This window comes from Sesamum indicum, linkage group LG9, assembly GCF_000512975.1.
Source record: "Sesamum indicum cultivar Zhongzhi No. 13 linkage group LG9, S_indicum_v1.0, whole genome shotgun sequence".
Classification (NCBI taxonomy): domain Eukaryota; kingdom Viridiplantae; phylum Streptophyta; class Magnoliopsida; order Lamiales; family Pedaliaceae; genus Sesamum; species Sesamum indicum.
In genome coordinates this window covers 756,085-778,002 of record NC_026153.1, presented here as the reverse complement: position 1 = coordinate 778,002, position 21,918 = coordinate 756,085, and the positions used below count along the sequence as shown (strand labels likewise).

Here is a 21,918-nt window from a genome sequence, read left to right as displayed (position 1 = left end):
CCAAACTCCGTTTTAAGGAGAAGTAATCCAAAGTGCAAACTCACACCACTACAAAGTGACAATATTCATATAAAAATCAACAACAGATTATCACAAGCTCCCCATGAAATCGATCCTCAGTGCCTCCGAAGAGCCACGGCGGAGAGCACAACCAAGAATATGAAGATGGCGGCGGCGATGAAAGACGCCACCACCGCGCCGCTGACACGCTGGCAGAAATCGGTGAACTGTTGGCAAATGGCGAGCCAGTTGGTGTTGGAGTTCCCATTGTGGGCTAAGTACACAATCGCGGCCGCTGCAAGCCACCAGCACCTTTTTCAAGTAAAAAATCACTGTCAAATTAATTTCATTGAAAGATAATTACAGGGAAGAGTTTTGGAGTAGGTACAGTGTCTAAGATGAGGAGGAGAAGCTTGATTCCAGCTGCACTGGGACGAACAATGCCCACAATGGAGAACGGCAAGGATAGGACTAAGTAGCCACTCGCAATAGCATTTGCCACCACGAAAAACCTGCAAACATTTTTCAACTTTTCTTAATTCAGTCTGTTCATGTGAGTGCCTTGTGAATAAAGATAACAAGTGATGATGATAAGATGATTAATGTTTTAGGATAATTATATAATGACACCGTAAATATTGGATATAATAGAAAAAGCTGTTCAATTTTAAAGAAATTAAATTGTAATTATGCTTTACGTTACAGATGGGTTATGTTGAAGACGGCATAAAGAATTTATAATCATGTAACTCATATATCAAGGGGTGGTACTGTAAATGTTGGGACCTCAAGTCACGCTTGTATAATTATCCTTTATAACAGTTTACGTGCATGCTATGCGGCAATACTTGAAATTGGCATAAAAAGATTCGTGCATTATCAAAACGATGCGACATACATGAAAGTCGGGAGGTCATCGTAGCTGGCTTGGAACTGGAAGAATTGAGTGGAGAAAGGTAGAGTTTGATCGGTGGTTCCCATGGTGGTGGTTGCAGCTAGAGCCGCCACCAGCGCACAGATCCTCAGGATGAAGTCAAAGATGCCAACTCCTCTCTTCCACCTCGCTTGGTGATGTGGGGTTGCCGTCGTGGTGGCTGTGTAGACAACATGTTTGCCTTTGGTCGACTTAGACTCAGGGATGTTGATGGCAGTTTCTTCAGTGTTCTTAGTCGAATCCATCATGTTTTCTTTTGTTGTTGGGAGAGGAGAAGTAGAGGCTATATAGAGTATAAGAGAATTGGGATGATCTTGAGATGAAAAAACAGGTTTGTAGGCTGAGGAATTTATAGGACAAGAGTTGATGGATTAGTTTTGTGATCATTTAAGGTTTGATCATGGTATGTTCCAGTTGTGGAGAGAGTTGGTACATATTTATGTGGAGAAGTTGTGGCTAACTCACTCCACCTTGACAAAAGCCATTCAACTTTGTTTGGAATAAAAGAATTTCATGTTCTCTTTCCATCATGTAGGTCATCAATGTCACAATATGTACACGTACATGTTTGAACACTGCCAAATGCTTTGCACAATTGCGTATCGGATTTTCTATTATAGATCTTATTGCTTCTTTTATTATAAATAACACATTCCCGCGTACAAAGATGACATTATTTTATTTCGAAATGCAAGTTCATAGTATCAAAAAAATAATGGTAAGAACATCGGAGTAGCTACAGCTACCATGAATATAGCATTCATTCAGCAATTACCACAGTAACTTGTAAGTTTGTAACAGAATAAGTCAAAAAAAACAGGAGTAGATTATAAATTGGTCCGAAAAAATTGAATTCCGATATTCAATAGCATATTTTGATGAAAAGGTGTTCTCTTAGACATTCAGACAAAAAGGGAGGTGTACTATGGACTACAAAAGCTAAGGGAAGCTCTATGATTATTACATACAATTCTTCAGTGAATCTCCAGCTCCTTGGAAGAAGCAATAAGAGAGGGCGAAATCTGCAATAAAGATTCCAACAAGAGAGACAACCACGGCTGACGTAGTCGACTCTCCAACGCCTTTGGCACCTCCCAAAGTGGTAACACCCCATGCACAGCTCACAACAGAGATTATTGCGCCAAAGACCTGCGACTTTATCATTGCGCTGATTATATCCCATGATTTGAGAGCTCTTTGAGCAGAATCTAAGATAATGTTGATGCTGATGCCATAAACACCATCGGCTAGGAGTGCACTTGATGCCATCCCTACCGTAAAACACATCAGAGTTAAAAATGGAAGGGCAATACAGGAAGCTAGCACTCTTGGGGTCACCAGATAATCAACCGGATCTGCTCCAAGAACTCTCAATGTGTCAGTTTGCTCAGATACCTGCATTGTGCCTAATTCTGCAGCAAAGGCACTTCCAATACGTCCTGCAACAACAATTGACGTGACGACGGGACTCAGCTCCCTTGCAAAGGCGAGGGCCAAAACACCGCCAACAGATCTATTCAGCCCCAATCTGGTAAATTCCCTCACAAATTGGATGGTGAAGGCCATGCCAACAAAAGCCGAGGTCAAGAGACAGACACCAAGTGATTTGGGTCCGACTCTCTCTAGTTGTTGGAGGGTGTTTTTCCAGTGAATTTTGCACTTCATGGTCCTAATGATCACCTGACCCGTCAAGATTAGAACAGATAATCCTCTCCATAAGTACCTAGGAGGTGACCATTGACTCAGGAATGTAATTGATTCATTGTTCAATACTGGAACTTCACTGGCTTCTTCTTCAGACACCGCGGCACTTGGATGACCATCTTCTGTATTTAGAACAAAAAACTTGCTTTGTTTGACAAGGCTGTGAGTCCTAGCCGCCTCAGATAAACAGACTTTCTGGGTAAGTTGCCTGAGATGCAAAAATGTAATCTTTCCTGGACAACTTAGGTTGATAGAGCTACTTCTGCAATTGGTCAGATATATGCAAGTTAAAGTAAATTGATGATATATCCATTGAATAAGACACCTGAGAAAGAGTAATTGTAAATTAATGAAATGTGTTATGTTCAAGAGAGACCTATCAGAGATGTGAATGGCTGGGCGAATCTGGGCAGCTGCTAGCATGTTAGTTCCCTCTTAGTAAGTATGTATATGGAATGCAATCCTGAGTCTTTGCTCCGAGAAGGGATGGTTGTGAAAATGACATTTACTGCAAACCTGCTCAAAACTATCTGTTGAAAATTGTTGAACAGATGCAATCAAGACAAAACATATCTTGCTACAAGGTAACATGGCCCAGCACCATAGTAATTATCAATTGTGTTGAATGGCAAATGATTTGATCAAAAGCCAGCTTCTAAACCTTGTAACCTGCAGCCGCAAGCAAATAACATATAAAGATAATTCATGATTCCAGTTCCATAGTGATGCCAACAAATTTGAAACTAACAACACAGTTGTAAACACGGAACTAACAAAAGCAGTTGACGAGATACTAAAACGTTAACCGTTAGATGTGTTTGTTCACTTCTCCCTTGAATCTTTCTCGCTGTCTTAGTACTTAATCCTGCATTAATTTCATCAGGGCATCCATTCCACCAAAAGAAATTTTGCTTAAACAAGCAACCCTTTTAGCCAAATTAATCTGAGCATCTATACGACTCACAGCAGGAAAAAGAAAAAAAAAAGGCAGCAATTACCAGTAAGATCAACCCAGGATGTGCACCTGGAAACTGTTTATCATGGTAACACAATGAAAATTAAGTAATAACCGGAGGCATTAAAAGTGGAAGTGACGTGCAAGCTATAGAAATGCTCAGGTATTTAAACTTGTTACTCTGTAGCAAAGAACGTAAAATCTGACAGAAGGCCTAGACTAATCACCAATCTTAAAAATTGGCGGCAGCAGCCTTCGAACAAAATTGACACTTAAGGGTTCAACATAGCCTGCAATAGCCTAGTTCCAATTAAAAATTTCAAATGAATTAAATTGAATACATATATAAAACAAGTCCAGAGAAAGATAACAATGAAAATGGAAAAGATTAATACTTAGCTGCCTAGTTATCACAAGCACAAAAATCATAATCTTTAACTAGGAACCATAACAATAAACACCCTGCTTCCAAATTCTCCACACAAAATCAACTCCTTTACCTTCTTATTTGTCTATTTATCTCGTTTTACAACACAATAGGGTAGCTACAATTACAGAAAATTCCCCCCAGAAAACGCACACCCCAAATCCATCAATTCAAACACACTGAACACTGAATATAACAAAAAATAACCCAAGAAAGGAAAAAATTACAATCAAATATCAAAGTTGGAGAACAATTATGGAGCTCCGTCTCTTAAAAACCCAGAAAAAAAACGAATTACCTCCGAAGCACCAAAACATCGGCCACATGAATCAGAAGACCACCGCTAGTTCAACATTCATTTCATCTTTTAGCGGGAAACAATACAAAGGAATCAAATCAACATACCAAAAAAGATAAAAAGAAAAAAATTCCTTCGTCGTTTTACGAAAACCCTATTCAAGCTGAGAGGGTTCTGACTACGTGGAGAAGGAGAACGCGGCTGTATTTCCTTTGTCGTTTGATAAAGGGAAAATTGCATATTAGCCCTTGTGTTTTAGGAAATTTGCAAAATACTTATATGTGTTAATTAAATAATAAAAAAAAATGTCGAATAATTATAATTCCTGCCAAAGAAAAACTCTCTTTGTCAAAAAAAGTGGAGAGGTTTCTACACGCGTTCAACATGTTAATAGGATAACGTTTTTTTATGCATTTTCAGCTTGAATAGACTAAATTGCCCCTATCAATATTCTTTTTAGTTAATTTTTTATATTTTCTATATTTTATTAAGAAAAAAAGTATGATACATACTTAAAAAAATTATTCATATATAAAAATTATTAGTACATCAAATTAAATTATTATACAAAGATTATTAAATATTATTTATAAGTTTTTAAAATCAAAACACATTATTTTTTTTTGAAAATATTATTACTTAATTTATCATTTGTATTGGATATATTTAGTAATTATATTATTTAATAAATTACATTAAATATAATTCATGTTTTAATATAATATATTTAGACATAATAGATACTTAATTAAATTAATCATTATATTAAATTTATAAAAGAAAAACACAATAAATAAATAAAAAAGAACAAAATAAAACTGTTGGTCGTCGTCACCCCCCACCCCCAAGCGCCAGGCACCCCAATTAGAAAATTCTTATTTCAATTAAATTCGATTAAATTAAATTAATCATAGAATAAGTGTAATATATTTATTATATAATTTTATAAAAATTACATCATGCAATTAGTTTAAGTTCTGCAGAACCCATTTTGAATTATAATTTCCCTATTTAACTTCCATCCCGATCAGCAGTGTCGAAACTAGCAACTTGGCTTAGTCTTATCAAAATTAATTAATTAATTCATTCGGTAAATGAAAATATTAGATTTAAATTATTATGATATTCATTTGTAAATTAATTCTTATAAAATTATTACTCCAACGGTGAGGGGTAGGTTGAGATGTAGGAGTAACAAATTTCTTGATCTCTTAATCATAATTTATCAATTTTTTTTAAAAAATTAAAATTTACATTATATTATCATAAATTTCAAAAAAAAAATCATGATCAATTTTTATATTTGAAGATTTAAATAAAGATTATCAAATAAAATAATGAACAATTAATTTAAAATTTTGAATAATTCACACATTCTTTTAGATGCTCTCTCTACAAAAACCAAACATATGGTCTAGAAAACTAAAATTTATTTTATCTAATAAATAAAAATAAATTACAAAATTATGGAAAGAAACAAGTTGGTCAAATATATAAATTGAAAATCAACAACAAAAAAATATAAAAGTAAGAGGAATTTTGATAAGAATTATAACCTGATGTTGGAAAATTTTCTTGTGGATGAAGTGAAAACTGAGATATTTAGGTAGGATGTTGGAGAACTTATCTTTTAAACAAATTAATATGAATTTTTATTTTTATTTTTTTGTAATGGACAACATAAGTTTAGATCTAAAACATAATAAAGTAACAGCTTTAGAGCAAAAGCAAGGGCCTACAGAATAATGTGATGACACGTACGCATTTTTATAGTTTGACTTTGAGAACAGGATGGAGATTTTTGGATGCTCTCTTTAAACTTAATCCTCAGCAGTGGCAGGGATTTTCTTACACTTTGGAAAAATAAAATATTGGAAAAAGTGACCAGGATTTCCCTTTAAGCCATTTTCGGTCCAGTGACTTTAGATGCTCACAAAGAAAGACTGTAATATTCTTACAAAGCATAAAATTCTGATAAACATGTGTGTGTGTGTGTGTTTTTAAATTTATTTTGACCATAAATAAAAAGCCACAAATACAAGAATTTCAATCAAATGGTTTCAAGTGCAATATTTCCTACCATTTGAACCAATGGAGCAGGGCACTTAGTGAGCATGTCCAGCCTTGAAGGGTTTGATGCACGTCCAAATAAGCTGATTCCCAGCATAATAAGCTCTCCATAAGACAGTCTTGCAGACAAAAACCCCTGCCAGAGGTGGGGATTCAGCTCAAAGAAAGCATCGAAAAAGCTTCTTGTCCCATTCAAATCAAGTTTCAACAGAGTCTCCATCCCAAAGTTATAGAACTCCCTGCACCATCTCTTCTCAACTGGCCACAACGCATTCCACGCTCTACGATAGAGATGACTCCCTCTGATCATTCTTGTTGAACCAAGGCACTCCGCGATCGCCTCAGCAACCACAGGGGCAACAGCCATCGTCTGAGCCACCGTGTAGCCAGTGGATGGATGCACAATCCCGGAATTTCCCCCAATTGCAATCATGCTTTGAGGGATCCGTGGAAGCGGTCCGCCCATCGGGATCAAGCATTTCTCATCCTCAATCACCGTTCTCACTCGTATGCCTAATTGCCTCAGCCTTGCCACCATTCTTTGCTTGATCTCTGTGTATGATAGCAGCGGCCTGCTAACAAGAGAGGTCTCTTCAAGAAACACCAAGTTGGAATCAAAAGGCATTGCATACATAAAAGTGGGCAATCTTGAATTGCTAGCACGTAAATACGGCTCATTTCCCAGATGGGAGTCTCTCCAATCCATGAGAACCATCTTATCCAAATCATAGGGATGCTGATCAACTTCAGCCAGAATACCATGAGCAATCTGATAACCAGGATTTCTTGGCTTGTCATACTCTACAAAACTGCTCCGAAAACCACTTGCATCAACAATTAAACTGGCTTTCAACTCAGTTCCATCATCACAAGCAATGGAGGACTCAAACTCCTCATGCTCTACTTTCCCAACTTTGGCCTTATGAAACTTCACACCATTGGCTGCACAATTAGACAACAACTTCAACTTCAGCTCTTTCCTACTCACTCTACCATAGGCACGGTCCAAATACTTTATTTTTCTATCATTGATAAAAACACAAGTCATGGGCCATGTTTTGTCCAAACAGTCCTCCAGTCCCAAACTCTCAAACTCATCAATCCAAACACCGTAATTGTTCGGCCACATAGAAAGGGGTGAAGGATCAAGACAGCATACCTTAATCCCATGACCTGAAACCTGCTCAGCAAGCCGGAGGCCTGCTGGACCCGCCCCTATAACAATCACATCAAACCGACGCCCGTCGGCGGGATGAAACCAAGGGACATCAAAATCCAAAGGTTCAGGTTTTGACTTGGGTTCCAAATCAAGAAAGCTACACGGAAACTTGCTGATTTGGACTCTCTGATGATATTTTCTTGTAGGGTTCCTATCAACTGGGTGCAAAAATGGAGTCTTGGCCGGCGACAAACACGGCGCTGAAGTGGAGAGTAAAGAAGGTGGAGATAGGCTGAGAAAAGACGCCATGAGAGAGACGGGAACAGACAATGCAACGAAAAAGGGATCTTTAAACAGATGTGTAAAAAGAATACCAAACAACGAGACAAAAATAGAGGAAATGGATGCTTTTAATAACTAAAATTTGGCAAATGTAGCATTCAATGGGCCCGCGTCAATTTCATCGGCAAAACTCAATCAAATGTCTTTTTCTTTTGTTTGGTTAAGTTAAATTTCATGTAATAAAAGGTCACAACCAGCAAATACCAACAACCCTGCTGTTTCAGTGGGGCGGCCGTTTCCAGATGTGATGAAATGATAAAAGATTAAAAGTGCATCCCTTCCCCTGATACTTGAACAAAACTCTCGAGATCTGCATCACATAGTAATATTAATACATCAAATGCTGCCTATCTTAACCCATTTAACTTCTATTAGACGATACTGTAATGACACCTCCACAGTTTGACTTTGGGATTTCGAGAACAAGAACAGATCCGTTCTGATTTGTTTCGATTATTTTGGACAATTTTAGAATGCGAACGGACAGTTCTAATTTCTATATGATAATCATTGTTTGACTAATTAATTTAGCGAGTTGGATATGGTACTTGATGCTCCATACGCTTGCTGCTTATCCAGTGACGTAATACTGCTGCCTTCACTTTGAAGGAGATCAGTCCCATCAGATGCCAATCACAATCATAAACCAGTAGACTTTTATTATTACATTCTGGATTTGTATAGGTACATGTTTTTAGATACAGACTAATAAAAAAGGATTCTGAGATTCGAAGACAATAGTCGGTAAAAGAAATCTTTCCAGCAGTGTATGATATACATAACAAAATAAGATATTGACGACAATATACTAAATGTAATCATGCTTTTCAATCAAAATACTTTACAGCCCACAACAACATAATTGAGTAAATTATCTGGCAACGGCATAGTTCCGTGAACATCTCAAAGGAAGCAACCATTTGGGCATTCTTTAGGCTTTCGCTGAAACAACTTGGATATGTCAAGTGGGATGGCCCAAGGCATATCTCAAGATATTATTTTGATCTACAAGATGGTAGAGTGATGCCTCCACATGCAGCAGCAATGATGAAATACAGGAGTACAACAATCAAACATGTCAGCATGGCCCTGTGAAGAAGCATAAAAATTACAGATCAAAACACCGATGAAGCTAAAGCTGATAACCGAAGAACCTTTATCTAAAGACTGAATATCTGATGCAGCAGTTATAGTCAGCAATTAACCCAAGCACATTCCTTATTTGTAACTGAAACATTCAAGACAAGCAGTGCATAGAGAAAATAGCATCAACTTCTTAAAGGCACCTAGAAGCACAACAACATTGTGTAAACGAATGTAACTTTAAAGATTCTATATAGTTTGAAATTCTTGTACAAGGACCGTCTTTGTGTTAGTTTATGCCAACAAATCTGAATTCAATTGTTAACCAATGATGAGGTAAAAATCAGGTCTAATCAAACAGCAGATATGTAGCCATTCGGGAGAAATGCAGTCAAATTGTGATGATGCCCCAAATAGTCAGTTGGGCCAGCAGAAACTTGTCATGGAGAAATCAATACACCGACAGTTTAGTTTGGTTCAATTATCGTATCAAGTACTTTGTTCATTAGGAAATCTAGGCCCATGTGGTTACCCCTTGTGTACAAATATCGCTCACTTCAGGAAACCAGGGGATAAAATAAGTTTCTAATTTTATTTCGTTGCCTTCTTCTTAATCTGCAGTTATATTTAATTTTACTGCAAAAGTCTAAAATGTACAGAAAACTTATTTCAGCAGGCAATTAACTGAAAAGAAAGTTGATGATTGAAAATGACCTGGTATATGTAAGGAACATAGTTATTAATGGCGCACCATGCGCAAGCCCAGCGCCATTTTCAGAAAATGGTGCAGGGCTTTGTCATGGCAGCGGAAAGGCGCGCTAAGCGCGCCTTCTGCAAGCGTCTGGCCAAGCCCAGTTTTTCAAAGACGCGGTAGTGGCAGGCTACAGGGGACGAATGCTGCGCCGCGCTAGGGTTCCGCCGGCGACGCCGGTCTGGGACTTCGGCGGCGGCGGCGGCTGCTGCGCAAAACTAGGGTTTCAGCGGAGGAGGGGAACTAGGTTTCACACAAGGAGAAAAGAAAAGAAAAAGGGAATAAATATTTACGAGAAAGTAACAGAAAATAGAGTTTCTTTAATGTTTTTAACCTTTTTTTTAAAAAAAGTTACACAATAATGTAAAAGAAAATTTTTTGAAAAAAAAAAAAACAGAAAGGAAGAGAAAAACCCTTACTAGTTGTTTTACTCATTTATTTTATGATACAATCATTAATATAATTTCTAATATTTATATTTAATTGTTTGTGTAATTTGTAGTTAAAAGATATATTAATATATGAATATATAATTTACTTATGCAAATTTGCGTTGTATTATAAAAATGCGCGACCATTCGCCTTGTGCCATGGCTCTAGGACACCTTTGCGCCGTGGCATGCCATGCCCCATTAACAACTATGGTAAGAAACTAAACGATAGATTCCTTTGTCTTCCCATTTTATGGTAGTCGGACCTAAGATAACAAATATGACTGTTGACTTTGTGCCAAGAGGTTCAAATTTGCAATAGAGGCACTACCAGTTAAGGTCAAGAAAGATCTGGAAAACAGTTATCAGAAAAAAGTTAGAACATCTGCATTCGCAATTGTATGAGTACTTCTATGTTGGCCCAAGTAAAATGGTTCTTTTATCTAGCTCTCTCATAGGAAGGCGCATAGTCGACAAATACCTGTCTGAGAAAGATAAAATATTGGAAAAAGTGCACTGGGTGTTACCAGGATTTCCCTTAAGCCATTTTCAGTCCAGTGACTTTAGATACTCACAAAGAAAGACTGTAATCTTCTTACAAAGCATAAAATTCTGATAAAACATGGTAATACTTACAGGAGTTTAGCATTTTTCATCCATAGAGCTCGTCGAAGACGCTTAGATTGTTTCCTGAAGTGAAATGCACTATCCTGCATGGTCGCTGTTTTGTCAACAAGAAGCTCAATCCTGTCACCTCTCTCTAGTATCTTGTCAATGTTATCCACCATTATAGTACGCACCTGAATACCATGTTTGATTTGTCATGTGCATTAAATTCAGTATAACGACAAACAAAATTGCTATATCACCAAAGAGTCAAAGACAGGGAAAGAAATAGCATAATAAAGTATCCCTGGATATGTTATTACTCTATCATTACTACATTCCTATATAACTGGTATTTGTAAATAGAAAGAAAGGGTTTTCTGCATGACATTATAATAGGATTGCAGAAAGTAGGACATACATTGTACTTTGACATGTTATAGGTGAGGACAAATTGTAAGCATGAAACAACTTCAAGGCCTTCCAGTCCCAGGATGACCAGGCCAGTTAAATGCATCAAACACCCAGAACTCAATTGCAGTTATATTTCCAACAAACAAAAAAGCTGGTCTCCTGTTAAATTGGTCTACTGTGTTACTTCCAAGATTTCATACCATGTAACAATCTCCACTCACATTGCACTTAAATAATAGAACATAAACACAGAATCTTTGTCAATCCATTTCACTTTTACTTCTGAAGATGATGAAAAAGAAGAAAAGGTGACAACTTATGCTTGCCTCGCTAACTTCCCCTCTGACACGGTTGAGCGTATCAGCACTAGTATTACTGGAGAAAAACTCCATTTGCTGGTGCAACACTCTTGAGAATTCATCATTCATAGCATAAGCAGGTGCATAAGGAGCCACTCTCCCATAGTTCTTCATAAATCTCATCTGAACATCCTCAAGATATGAAAATGGGATTCTCCCTGGAAACAAGTGTCAAAATAAACAAACATATTAAAGATACACAAATAGACAGGGTTTGTGCATACGGGTAAAAGTATTCTTTCTCAAAATTCTGACAAAATATCCAATGGAGTGAAATTTCAGTAAATGGAAAGAGACGGGTATAACAAAGATGAAGATAGTCATATTATTGCTAAAATAAAGAGACTACAAAAAGTAAAGATCCTAAAAGAACTTCTCCTGTCTATAACATTAATAATTACAATTCTAATTTCACTATTGGTTCATGGCATTACCATGGATCTCATGCACCATAAAGAACTGGAATACCACCACGGTGAAACAAGTACATCCACTGTGAAGTGTATTTCCTTAAGCCCATTCATCATCAGTCTGACTGCTTGCGGGCATGTTCCGATCATTGATCAGAGGATAGAGGCAAAGTCCAAACCTAGTCCACTGTAATTCTCAAACTTGGGCTGGGTGACTTAAACTGTTTCGTTAGAATAGATTCATGCCAACATACTTTTTGATCGGTTAATCAATTTCTTTGGTGCTGACATTCAAGCATATGAGTGAACGAAACTGGTAAGAGATCCATTAACCAGAATTGTAGTTTTTCAAATATAACTGTGATGTTTCTCGGACAAATTTACATATACAATACCATGTAATTAAGGCCACAATACATGTTTGGTCGTGTACAACACAACCCTGATACCACTCAGTTTATTACCGCAAACAATAACAACACGGGTTGAACTAACTGTAGTCTTACTCATTGGATTAGCTTGCTACGAATTCAAGAAATCAGAGGCATGTAAACCTTGACATAACCATACAGGCACTCCTACTGTCAATCTCAAAATTCAAAAAAGAATCCAAACTAATATGGTTAATAGAAACTCAGAAAGTGTTAACATATCAGGCAATCCAAGAAATCACTTCTCCTGACAAGAAAAACCAAAACTATACAACATAATAAACCCAATAATCAATATAGTTACCCAAACCACACCAAGCAGGGGCACGAAACACATTAAACCCTAAACCGCAAATTCAACAACTCATACGGAATTCAATATGAAAACCTCGATTAAATTCTCGTTCCGAAATAGAGGCTTACTTCCAAAGGTGTCGTTGGCCATACAGAGGAATATAAGGCCATCAGACCGGAGGATATGGAAGATGTAGCGATCTTGGGAGAAGCACAACCTCGACTCGGCAGACTCAGTATCGGATAGCTTCTCCAGTATCCGGCGCACCACCGCGCCAGTGTTCCCCGTGACGGCGCTGAACTCCGCAAGCACCGTCGTCCCACGCGCCACCACACCATACAGAATCGCCATCCGCAATATTTGAGTGAGCAATTAAACTTTCATAAATCAATAGTTACCATATGATCAATCAACAAGCATGCGATTATTGGGTGGGGTTTGGGAGAGAGCAGAGGATTCGAATTGGGAGGAACGGAAAGCTTGACCGGCCAGTCAAATTGGTCGAAGGTTTCGGTATGGAGAATTCTGAAACAGTGACAGCCAATTGTAAAGAGTAAATCTGACAGGGAACTGTACAAATTAATTTACCAAGAAAAAAACTGCCAAAATATCTTCAGGAAATATATTATTGGACTCCCTACTCTACAGCCCAATAATCAAACTCACTAAGTTGGGCCCAATATGGGCCTCAGGGACTAGAGAATGGGGCTTGGTCCAATAATAATCCTACTTAAGTAGCTGATTTTAATTGGTTGACAGTTGACTTGTGTAGTAAATTAAAATCAATGCTCTCGTCTAAATCTAATTATCAAAGTAGCTACGCTGATTGTCTCTCCCTTACCTTTTATTACCAATAAAAGACGTGTACGAATATATTTACTTTAAGTATGTATAACGTGTCATCCTAATTTCTTTTCCTATATAAAGAGGAAAAAAAACGTTAGGGTCAAAGAAAATTAAAGATGTGATAATCGGGGGTTGTGATGACTGCCCGTGTAATAATATTGAATTTGCTGGCCAAGAAAATATAAGTGGAAATTGGATAATGGCGGACAGCTAAGATATGAGTGCCCTTTTTTTATTTTCAAGAAATGGTCAATTGTATAATAAGAAAGACTACAAAAAGAATTTAATAAGTACAAAGTCAAAGTCTAATATTAAATAAATTCATCACAATAGTGTAAGTTAATTAGGTATAAAAATTAATATTATCCAAGTAGGCTAATCAATTTCACTACAACACTCTATACTAATTTGAATTTAGAATTTCAAAAATATTTTGGTGATAATTCATTATTAATTTAGGTTGAATTGAAAGGGGCGAGTTATTATTGTGTATTTGGAGTTATTATTTTTAGGTCGAGTTGGGTACCAACACGGATTTCTTCGACCCAATAAATATTTTAATTTAATTTATGAATGATTGTCCAAATGTTGACCTAAAACTAACTCAAAAGTCAAGCACCATGGAGGAAAATGAAATTCATGAATATTAATTATTTTTGCTTTTTATCTAGTAGCTAGAAAGACAAATATTTTATTACTGAATTTTCGATACAACGTTTAAATGCGTAATTTTATAAGTAAATAAAATATATATCGTGTCTGAATACCATTGATTTATTGTGTATTTAGAGTTATTATTTTTAACTTATTATTTGCGACTTTATTGTTTTCTAAGAGATATAAAAATCATTAATATTTAATTTGAGTTCTATATTCATAATACTAATCAATCTACTCTATTAATAAATATTAATTATTAACCAGTAATTGGGTTTTAATTGAGACACTAAATCGAGAAAAAAGATAATTACAAAAAAGGATGAAAGAATAAATTAATTAATAATTAATTGACAAGTTAGTGCAATTCATTAATCGTTAAAAATAATGAAAAAGTGAAACAAGAAAAGCGTGTACGTACATGGAAGAGATGAAATGGAAAACTCAACACCATTTACATTATTATTTATTTCTCCAAAAAGTCGTGCTTTTGAAAAATGTTAGTTCAATTCCCTGAAATTCCCTTTTACTGTACTAGGATCATCATCAGTAATTAAATCTTGCCCTGAAATTCTTTTATGTGCAACATCAGCACAACGTAAATTTTACTAATGTGGTAACGTAATTTAAATTATTTAACATTTTTATATATATATACAAAAAAAGAAAAAGAAACCCCCTTTTTTTTTTCCCAGTTAGCTGACTCCATATTTAAGATCTTTACTACTATACCAATGTTAAAAAATCAAAATCGATTTTTTTTATGTTTTATTTCATAGTTTATATATTACATACATAAAACGTATTTAGAATTAATTATATATACATAATATGTATACATGAATTAAAACAAAAAATACATTAAAAATTAATAACAATTTCCAAATCCAAAAATAAATGCTATAACCAAGCCAGTCTAATTGAGCTTTTTGACTCAAGAACTGATTACATTTCTTATAAGTCAATCCTTTTAACCTTGTACCTAACTATTCCTAGATAAAATTAGTACCCCTTTTTCATCTTTGTCCGAAAATTACAGCTCGAATCAGGTTCAACTAAACCTGACTAAAACTACTTAGTCCCGATTCACAAACACTTGTACTAACACTGTGATCATTTTACAATCAAGACAAGAAGTGTAGCTGTCATTATGTATGTGACTAGACATCTTCATCACATTCCATCAAATGTTCCACTCCATTGATCATCTCGCTTGAATTTTCCACACTGTGGTTTGCTTCTGAGTATGAGTACCAACTTCTCTCCTGTAACATTCCTGCAATTTCATTAGTTGAAAGAGTAATCTTGTCATTTTCTTGAACAATCTTCACTTCCTTGGAGATGGAATTTGCTGCTACATGAGTAGGGCGTCGGTCGAATGCCCTAAAACTCCCCGATACAACGTATACTCTGCACAGGCTCACCTCATGCCTCAGCTGCAAATAATATTTACAAAACTTCTTTAGTCAATTGGTCGATTTCTTTAGTTCAAGAGTAGGTTAAATTATTCACGAATCACGTTACAAGTGTAATATTCTGATTATATATATATGGTTAATTTGAGTTTAACTGAATCCCAATTCGAGTCAGAATTTTCCGGTTGTGATGAGAGAAAATGAGCAAGTACCACGGGGATAGAAGTGCAGAAATCTTCTTTAATGGCTCTATACTCGTTCATTTTCCACTTAGTTTTTGCTCCGGCGGGAGCTTTCCCTTGGTAGAAAACCATGCTCTTCTTCACTCCAATCACCTTATTATCCGAGGAGTAAACGTAGCTCGGCGAGCCAGTGGCCTTCCAGTATCCGGAGGCCGTGGCTCGGCCCCCTTATTATCCGAGGAGTAAACGTAGCTCGGCGAGCCAGTGGCCTTCCAGTATCCGGAGGCCGTCGTCCGGCTCGGCCTCCCGCCTCGCACTTCTCTCGCCTGCCTCGGCACGAAAAAGAACCATTGCTCCGTGTCCCCCCGGCACAGCTCTCCACAGTGCTCTATACCCCCAAAAAAAAAAAAAAAATCAGAGTTGAAAAAGTGAAAAAGTTATGCATACAATAATTTTGACATATAGAAACACGTGCTGCCGTGTCTATCTATCAAAAAATGTGGCATTTATATAGGAAAAATATGTTTGAAGAATGGTACGTACTAGGGAGTTGGGAGGGGTGGAGCTGGTAGATGTCGAGGAGCGGGATAACCCGACGTATTTTGTTGTTGTTATTGTGTTGGAGCATGTTGTGGAGGTAGAAGGAGACGAGCTCTTCTTCAGTGGGGTAAAAGCGAACACCTGGTTGCAAGATTTCTGAAGCCATGTTTTTGCCTTATTCTACTTGTGGATAGGATGTGGGTTTGTTCTATATATAGAGAGAGAGAGAGAGAGATGGGCACAAAGGGGGAGTTTCCGAGTGAAATGAGAAAATTGTGTGTTGTGGGGAACGCCCCACGCGGTAAACCCAAGAAAGTTGAGTTGCGGGTTTAGGCTTAGCATAATCATGATGATGAACTAGTCAATCAAATCCTCTGTGCAACTTCTGGGTTTTATGTTTAAATATGGATTCTACGGAGTAAACACTAATTAACATCGAATTTGATTGAAATTAAATTAATTATACAACGAGTATAATTTTATATTTTTTTTATAATTTATGACTCAAATTGAAAAAATCTAACCCACACCACGCATGACCCCCACACTTCATATGGTTAAACCCAAAGTTGAAGTCCGGCTCGTTCAAGTTTTTGGCCCATCTCTTGACTAGCCCATTTTAATCTACTCGGTCCATTAATCCGACTTGCCTACTTTTCTTTATATTTCCAAATATATTGTAGGAAATATTTTTTACCCTAACCCTGATTCACTGTCTCCTTGTCTCCTTTCGCTTCTCTTTTCTCGATTTCTTCCTTTGCCGTTCTCTGGTATAAATGTTCACTTTCTATAAATACTTTCGATGGTCTTGATCGGTAGACACTGAGAATAAGAGAGATAACTAAAAATAGAAATTGTCTTTCCCTTGTTAACAATTGTTCATGAACTAAGATTCCTGAGTGGAATTTTTTCAATGGTTTTGAGTGTTCCTCTATGGTTCTAAGTGGTAGCTTGAGTGAGTCTATGTGACTGGGCCTTGGTGGTGCGATTTGGGTTTTAGCAATCGGTGTGCGGTTGCCGACCTTGGTGGTTGTGGGCTACCCCTTCATCAGATCTAGCTCCTGAGCCTGACATTTTGTTATTCTCGTTTTATCCGTTACTGTTCTTTGTAAATCTGTAAATATTTGTTTTTATACTTCTGTAATACTGATTTGTATTATTAAGGATTTTTTGAACCCACGATTCTCTATAATAGTTAATTAGAATTTATTATTTGAGCTCACTATTGATGGGTTTCCTCCCAAAATATAATATAGTTACGGTACTAATCAAACGAGAAGTATATTAATAGTTAATTTATACTATGCAGATGCAATATAATCCATGCCATTTGAGAATGAAAAAAAGAGAAGATTTAAACTTTTGTGTCCATTGGATTTAGTGAATTGTTGTATTTAAGCATGGAAGAAGTAATTGTTGTTTTGAATTTATGTTAAATCAGAATAAGATAAATCTTGTTATTGATCTTTTTCTTTAATGAGAAAGACATGGAAAGAGTAATATATCTGATTTCAATCATAATTCGGAATCAAAATTATGGATCAACTATGTTACATAAATTCGTATTAAGATCCCATAATACATCGTATAAGAAGATATAATTCAGAGTTATTATGGATTTAAGGTGGGAGCAGCAATTCCTTTCTGGTTGGGGCATTTTTAACTGTTGGATTTCGTTAATCCATTCGTGTTGAGTCCATGTTGTATAAATACCATTTTCTCTTTTTATTTAACAGTTTCGTGTTTTTATGTGGTCAGAGTGAAGTCAATACAACACCCCCAAAGTCCACTCCAATATCTTTAATTATATATATATATCATACGATATTATTTAAATATCTTAATTTTTAATTTTATATCAATATTTTGTGATTTATACGAATCTAGTCGCTGTAAAACAATCAATTCAAACAATAGTTATCATTCAGAATATGAGTCCGTAACTACGATCATGTATAATTTAAAATAAATCAAAATTACTCTTTATAATTAAATAAAGAATCTAATAACATAAACAAACTCATTTAATTGGATTCGATTTAGTAAAATTATCTTATAAAAAGATACCATTGCATTTCACCAATTAAAAAAGTAGTATTTTGTTAATCCCTTACTCGTTTTGACATAAAAAAAAAAGTTCCAAGCCATTATTATTGTATTGTAGGGTTAATGATTGATGTGATGAAGCAATGGAATGAAATGAAATAGGCAGTTTGACAAAGTAAACCATAGGACTCCCTCCGCGTGCCTGTGCAGATATAAATCCTATTCATTTTCTTTATATAACTATAAGTGAATTAAAATATCAAATTTTCATACAAAACAGTAAAACCCCTTAATCTCATACTTATTTATGAAATTTTAATTAATTGCATGATTATTGCTGCTAATATTGTTTTTAAATAGTATGATATTCTTTTCAAACATTTCAAAAGTAGTTATATATGAAATAAATTAATTACATGGTAAAACTCTAATTTATATTTCATAAGAAATAAAATCTTTTTACCTAAAATAAATTTAATTAAATAACCTCTTAGAAGTGGCAGCTTACTTTTTCAATAGTGGCTATCAATTAATTTCAACATCTTTGTCGCTGTCCTTTTTATGCTAATTGTCTATTTTCTATTTTGTTCGAGTAATATATATATATTAATAAGACCATCTACATTCATAAATAGTGGTTAATAATATTTCTGTATTAATTTCTTGTGAATCCAGAAATAGGATTCAGCTGATGAGATAATTAACTCATTCATCTTTTTAAATTTTATATATAGATTAAATTAATTTTTTTCTTTTTTTTAAATATATGTTTTTATTTTTAAATAATATTTTTTTTATAATATATTTTTAAATATAAAAATTTATTTATTATATGCACACAAGAATATTGTGCTACGTTGGTTAGTATATATATATATACACTGAGAAATTCAGAAGTGAAAGGAGATCCAGGTGATGACCCCACTACCACACTGTGCACCAAGCAAGAAAATACTGTAGACTGGTTGTACCTGATCCTGGGCCCCCATTGTTCAAAAATTAAGATGGACTGGGCCTGTGAACATTTCAATGGAACCTGGCGGACCAAAGCCCATTGGGTTGACCCACAATGGATCATGATGCTGGTTATTTTCCCATAAATATCACGAGTTTCGACTATTATTTTATAGAGGCGCACCCGACAGCACATAAACACGCACCCAAGTTTTGGATACGAGAGGCTTTTCATAAAAAGGTTTTGTGCTCGAATTATTGAGTTGCTCCTGAAAATATGAATTTCGAATATTATTAAAAATAGAAAGAATGCTTAACTTTGTTATATTGAGGTTAAATTCTAGTATTTGAAGTGTTATTATGGAGCTACGGTGATCAAGGTCTTAATCATTTTGGAAAAAAGAACAATATTAAATGCTTCTAGTTGGGATAACAACATAATCGTTTCATTGATTAATAGAAGAAAATAATTTATTTAATTATATAATAGGTGGCAACATTTTTGTTGGTTTATCTCCTATATATTATCATAGTAACATTCTATTGTTTTCTAAAACTTATTACACAAATGCTTGATTTGAACAAAACACTCCATACTAACTTCACACACTCTACAAATACAGAGTAACACACATAAAGTACCAAAAAAAAAAAGAAAAAAAGAACCCTCCATCCTTTTTTCTTATTTTTCACTTAGTAATACACAACAAATTAAACATAAATCACACACAATATTTTATTTTTGTTTTATAACTAACTAAACCATAATTCTTTAGGGTATCCCAATAATTGGAAGGTATGGGGCATAATAGCTAGTAGGAGGAAACCCCCACTCTCCAGGCAAAGGCAGATCCACAGTCTTGCCTGAATCAAATCCCGTGTCTTTCCCTCCACACTTGCCTTCCACAGGGCAAGACCTGTAGAAGTTAAGAGGTTTTGAGGTTGTAAAATGCCCTGATTCCTCGGTTTTAGCAACTGGGACGATGGAGTTCTTCATTGCAACATAGAGCTGGTGAGGCCCTCCCATGAGCTTGGCCATGCAGTTCGAGGGATCACTTGTTTTTGGGCTGTCGGATGGGAGATTCGTCTCAAAAGTGCCATCTTCTTCTGTGTATGCCATGGCAAGCTTTTTCACTTTGTTGCATTTTACTAGGACTTGAATTCCTGAGGAAAGATATAAGGTAAGACAACATAACATGCAGTAGAACAGATTACCAAGTCAGGTCAATGATGCTTATAAGTTTTGTCAATTTTTCGATGTTTTGTTCCTTAAACTTGCCAGTTTTTGACGTGTATATATAGACATACAAATTTGGGCAACCTTACGAGCATCAGTAGCTTCATTGTGCAGATAAGTGCGAGTTTAGCAGGTACTACATACGGGACATATATAATAACTGAAATACGATTTGCAACATTAATTTATAATAGAAAATTCGAACTGGCTTTCGTATATTCCTTCAGTAATGCTACTTACACTAATAAGAGGAAAACATCGGTCCATATCTTGTTTTTCTTGTTTCTTTACTATTGCAGTAAGTACAACTAGAGATCCCTCTTTAGTAAACTTCAAGAATATCAAATGATCACGTAACTTTAACAACGTACCTGAGAGATCAGAACGGCGAGGGCAGTCGAGGCAAGCGACAGATCCCTTGAGGACGTGGCTTGTGTAGGACTCAGCATTTGCAAGAGCCAAAGTGAAGAAGAAGAGGGCAACTAAAACTTGATTTATCCCCATTGATGCTAATATTGCTGATAGTTTTGTGCAGTGGTTAATGTGGAAAAAGAACAGTGCAATGGGCTTCTTATAAATATTGCAACAAGAATCAGAGCAAGAGTAAATGAAGGGCCCAGATGCCTGAGTAGGTTGTTGGTGTTAATAAAGATGTCTAGTGCAGTATCAGTTTTTCTTGAATCCATTAAAAAGATGAAAATTTTAAGATTTTCTTGTTCATATATATCAGGTGCAATCTTTATGAGATACTAAGATGATGATTCAGTATTTTTTAATTTCAATCTAAAGTTCTTTTTTATTTTACCTTGATCATAATATGGGTAATTATCAATTGGGGGCCAAGGATTGGTCGGAATCACCCAGATCAGTATTGTGGGTTTCACTGGGATTTATGCAACTTTGGAATTTCTTTCCGAAAACAGACTGGTAATCTCTCTCTACCGTCTGATTATGCAAGTGCAAGAACAGATAAATAGGAGAAAAGTTAAAGACAGTGTTAAACTCAGATTAATAAAGTTGATCAGTGACATTTAGGACAAGAAAACTACAATTGCAACTGCAGATTTGTGAAGCTTCCAACAACCCAAGATGGTTTCCTAGTAAATATTTGTCAGAGAAATCCAGAACCTCATTAAATCCATTCGTGAGGGTAGTTGGTTATCTGTCTTCCTCAAGGACACGTAATTCAATTCAGTTTCTTGTCAAGAAAAAATGAAGTTAACCCTGGAAACATAGATCGCCAACCAACTCTTAGTAACGTAGGTAGCATTATGGTAATCAGTCTAGTCCCTGTGGATTGAACATAGGATGAAATAAATCAACAATGACCTATGTTGATAATGATGTGCTATGCCGTCATTAAAGTCCCAGT

General features: G+C 35.7%; 6 protein-coding genes across 14 annotated transcripts; all 6 read right to left on the bottom strand.

Moving 5' to 3' along the window:
• On the bottom strand, positions 7–1,249 carry LOC105170230 (casparian strip membrane protein 3-like). The gene is made up of 3 exons (XM_020696918.1): positions 899–1,249; positions 389–512; positions 7–312 (listed from the first exon to the last, which is right to left on the bottom strand). The coding sequence occupies exons 1-3, from the start codon at positions 1,180–1,182 to the stop codon at positions 91–93; spliced, it is 630 nt and encodes a 209-aa protein (XP_020552577.1). The 5' UTR covers positions 1,183–1,249; the 3' UTR covers positions 7–90.
• LOC105170036 (protein TRIGALACTOSYLDIACYLGLYCEROL 1, chloroplastic-like) lies at positions 1,742–4,554 on the bottom strand. Of its 9 annotated transcripts, none has more exons than XM_011090619.2 (4): positions 4,319–4,554; positions 3,413–3,503; positions 3,015–3,307; positions 1,742–2,900 (listed from the first exon to the last, which is right to left on the bottom strand). In XM_011090619.2, the coding sequence occupies exons 3-4, from the start codon at positions 3,059–3,061 to the stop codon at positions 1,895–1,897; spliced, it is 1,053 nt and encodes a 350-aa protein (XP_011088921.1). In that variant the 5' UTR covers positions 3,062–3,307; positions 3,413–3,503; positions 4,319–4,554; the 3' UTR covers positions 1,742–1,894. The 9 variants fall into 9 exon arrangements, with proteins under 9 accessions (XP_011088921.1, XP_011088922.1, XP_011088923.1 ...); XM_011090620.2 differs by lacking the exon at positions 3,413–3,503 and having other exon boundaries at positions 3,015–3,154; positions 3,240–3,307; XM_011090621.2 differs by lacking the exon at positions 4,319–4,554 and having other exon boundaries at positions 3,015–3,154; positions 3,240–3,307; positions 3,413–4,312.
• Positions 6,314–8,041, bottom strand: LOC105170035 (capsanthin/capsorubin synthase, chromoplastic). Its single transcript, XM_011090615.2, has one exon. It carries the CDS (start codon positions 7,854–7,856, stop codon positions 6,369–6,371), a length of 1,488 nt encoding a protein of 495 aa, XP_011088917.1. The 5' UTR covers positions 7,857–8,041; the 3' UTR covers positions 6,314–6,368.
• LOC105170034 (vesicle-associated membrane protein 714) lies at positions 8,596–13,244 on the bottom strand. The gene is made up of 4 exons (XM_011090614.2): positions 12,798–13,244; positions 11,501–11,691; positions 10,791–10,954; positions 8,596–8,978 (listed from the first exon to the last, which is right to left on the bottom strand). Exons 1-4 carry the CDS (start codon positions 13,018–13,020, stop codon positions 8,885–8,887), a joined length of 672 nt encoding a protein of 223 aa, XP_011088916.1. The 5' UTR covers positions 13,021–13,244; the 3' UTR covers positions 8,596–8,884.
• Positions 15,051–16,519, bottom strand: LOC105170033 (NAC domain-containing protein 90). Its single transcript, XM_011090613.2, has 4 exons — positions 16,313–16,519; positions 16,039–16,157; positions 15,800–15,964; positions 15,051–15,608 (listed from the first exon to the last, which is right to left on the bottom strand). Exons 1-4 carry the CDS (start codon positions 16,473–16,475, stop codon positions 15,333–15,335), a joined length of 723 nt encoding a protein of 240 aa, XP_011088915.1. The 5' UTR covers positions 16,476–16,519; the 3' UTR covers positions 15,051–15,332.
• LOC105170030 lies at positions 19,870–21,107 on the bottom strand. Its single transcript, XM_011090612.2, has 2 exons — positions 20,918–21,107; positions 19,870–20,473 (listed from the first exon to the last, which is right to left on the bottom strand). Exons 1-2 carry the CDS (start codon positions 21,048–21,050, stop codon positions 20,082–20,084), a joined length of 525 nt encoding a protein of 174 aa, XP_011088914.1. The 5' UTR covers positions 21,051–21,107; the 3' UTR covers positions 19,870–20,081.

Bases quoted from the DNA above. Each gene is read 5' to 3' on its own strand.
- LOC105170230 (XM_020696918.1), bottom strand. From the start codon at position 1,182: ATGATGGATTCGACTAAGAACACTGAAGAAACTGCCATCAACATCCCT. The intron at 513-898 runs GTATGTCGCATC...AAATGTTTGCAG, and splicing joins GATGACCTCCCGACTTTCAT to GTTTTTCGTGGTGGCAAATG. The intron at 313-388 runs GTACCTACTCCA...TACTTGAAAAAG, and splicing joins TCCTCCTCATCTTAGACACT to GTGCTGGTGGCTTGCAGCGG.
- LOC105170036 (XM_020696818.1), bottom strand. From the start codon at position 3,061: ATGCTAGCAGCTGCCCAGATTCGCCCAGCCATTCACATCTCTGATAG. The intron at 2,901-3,014 runs GTCTCTCTTGAA...GACCAATTGCAG, and splicing joins GCCATTCACATCTCTGATAG to AAGTAGCTCTATCAACCTAA.
- LOC105170035 (XM_011090615.2), bottom strand. From the start codon at position 7,856: ATGGCGTCTTTTCTCAGCCTATCTCCACCTTCTTTACTCTCCACTTCA.
- LOC105170034 (XM_011090614.2), bottom strand. From the start codon at position 13,020: ATGGCGATTCTGTATGGTGTGGTGGCGCGTGGGACGACGGTGCTTGCG. The intron at 11,692-12,797 runs GTAAGCCTCTAT...ACTTGTTTCCAG, and splicing joins GGCCAACGACACCTTTGGAA to GGAGAATCCCATTTTCATAT. The intron at 10,955-11,500 runs GCAAGCATAAGT...CATGGTATTCAG, and splicing joins TCAGAGGGGAAGTTAGCGAG to GTGCGTACTATAATGGTGGA.
- LOC105170033 (XM_011090613.2), bottom strand. From the start codon at position 16,475: ATGGCTTCAGAAATCTTGCAACCAGGTGTTCGCTTTTACCCCACTGAA. The intron at 16,158-16,312 runs GTACGTACCATT...TTGGGGGTATAG, and splicing joins CCACCCCTCCCAACTCCCTA to AGCACTGTGGAGAGCTGTGC. The intron at 15,609-15,799 runs GTACTTGCTCAT...TATTATTTGCAG, and splicing joins TCTGCACTTCTATCCCCGTG to CTGAGGCATGAGGTGAGCCT.
- LOC105170030 (XM_011090612.2), bottom strand. From the start codon at position 21,050: ATGGGGATAAATCAAGTTTTAGTTGCCCTCTTCTTCTTCACTTTGGCT. The intron at 20,474-20,917 runs GTACGTTGTTAA...ATCTTTCCTCAG, and splicing joins TCGCCGTTCTGATCTCTCAG to GAATTCAAGTCCTAGTAAAA.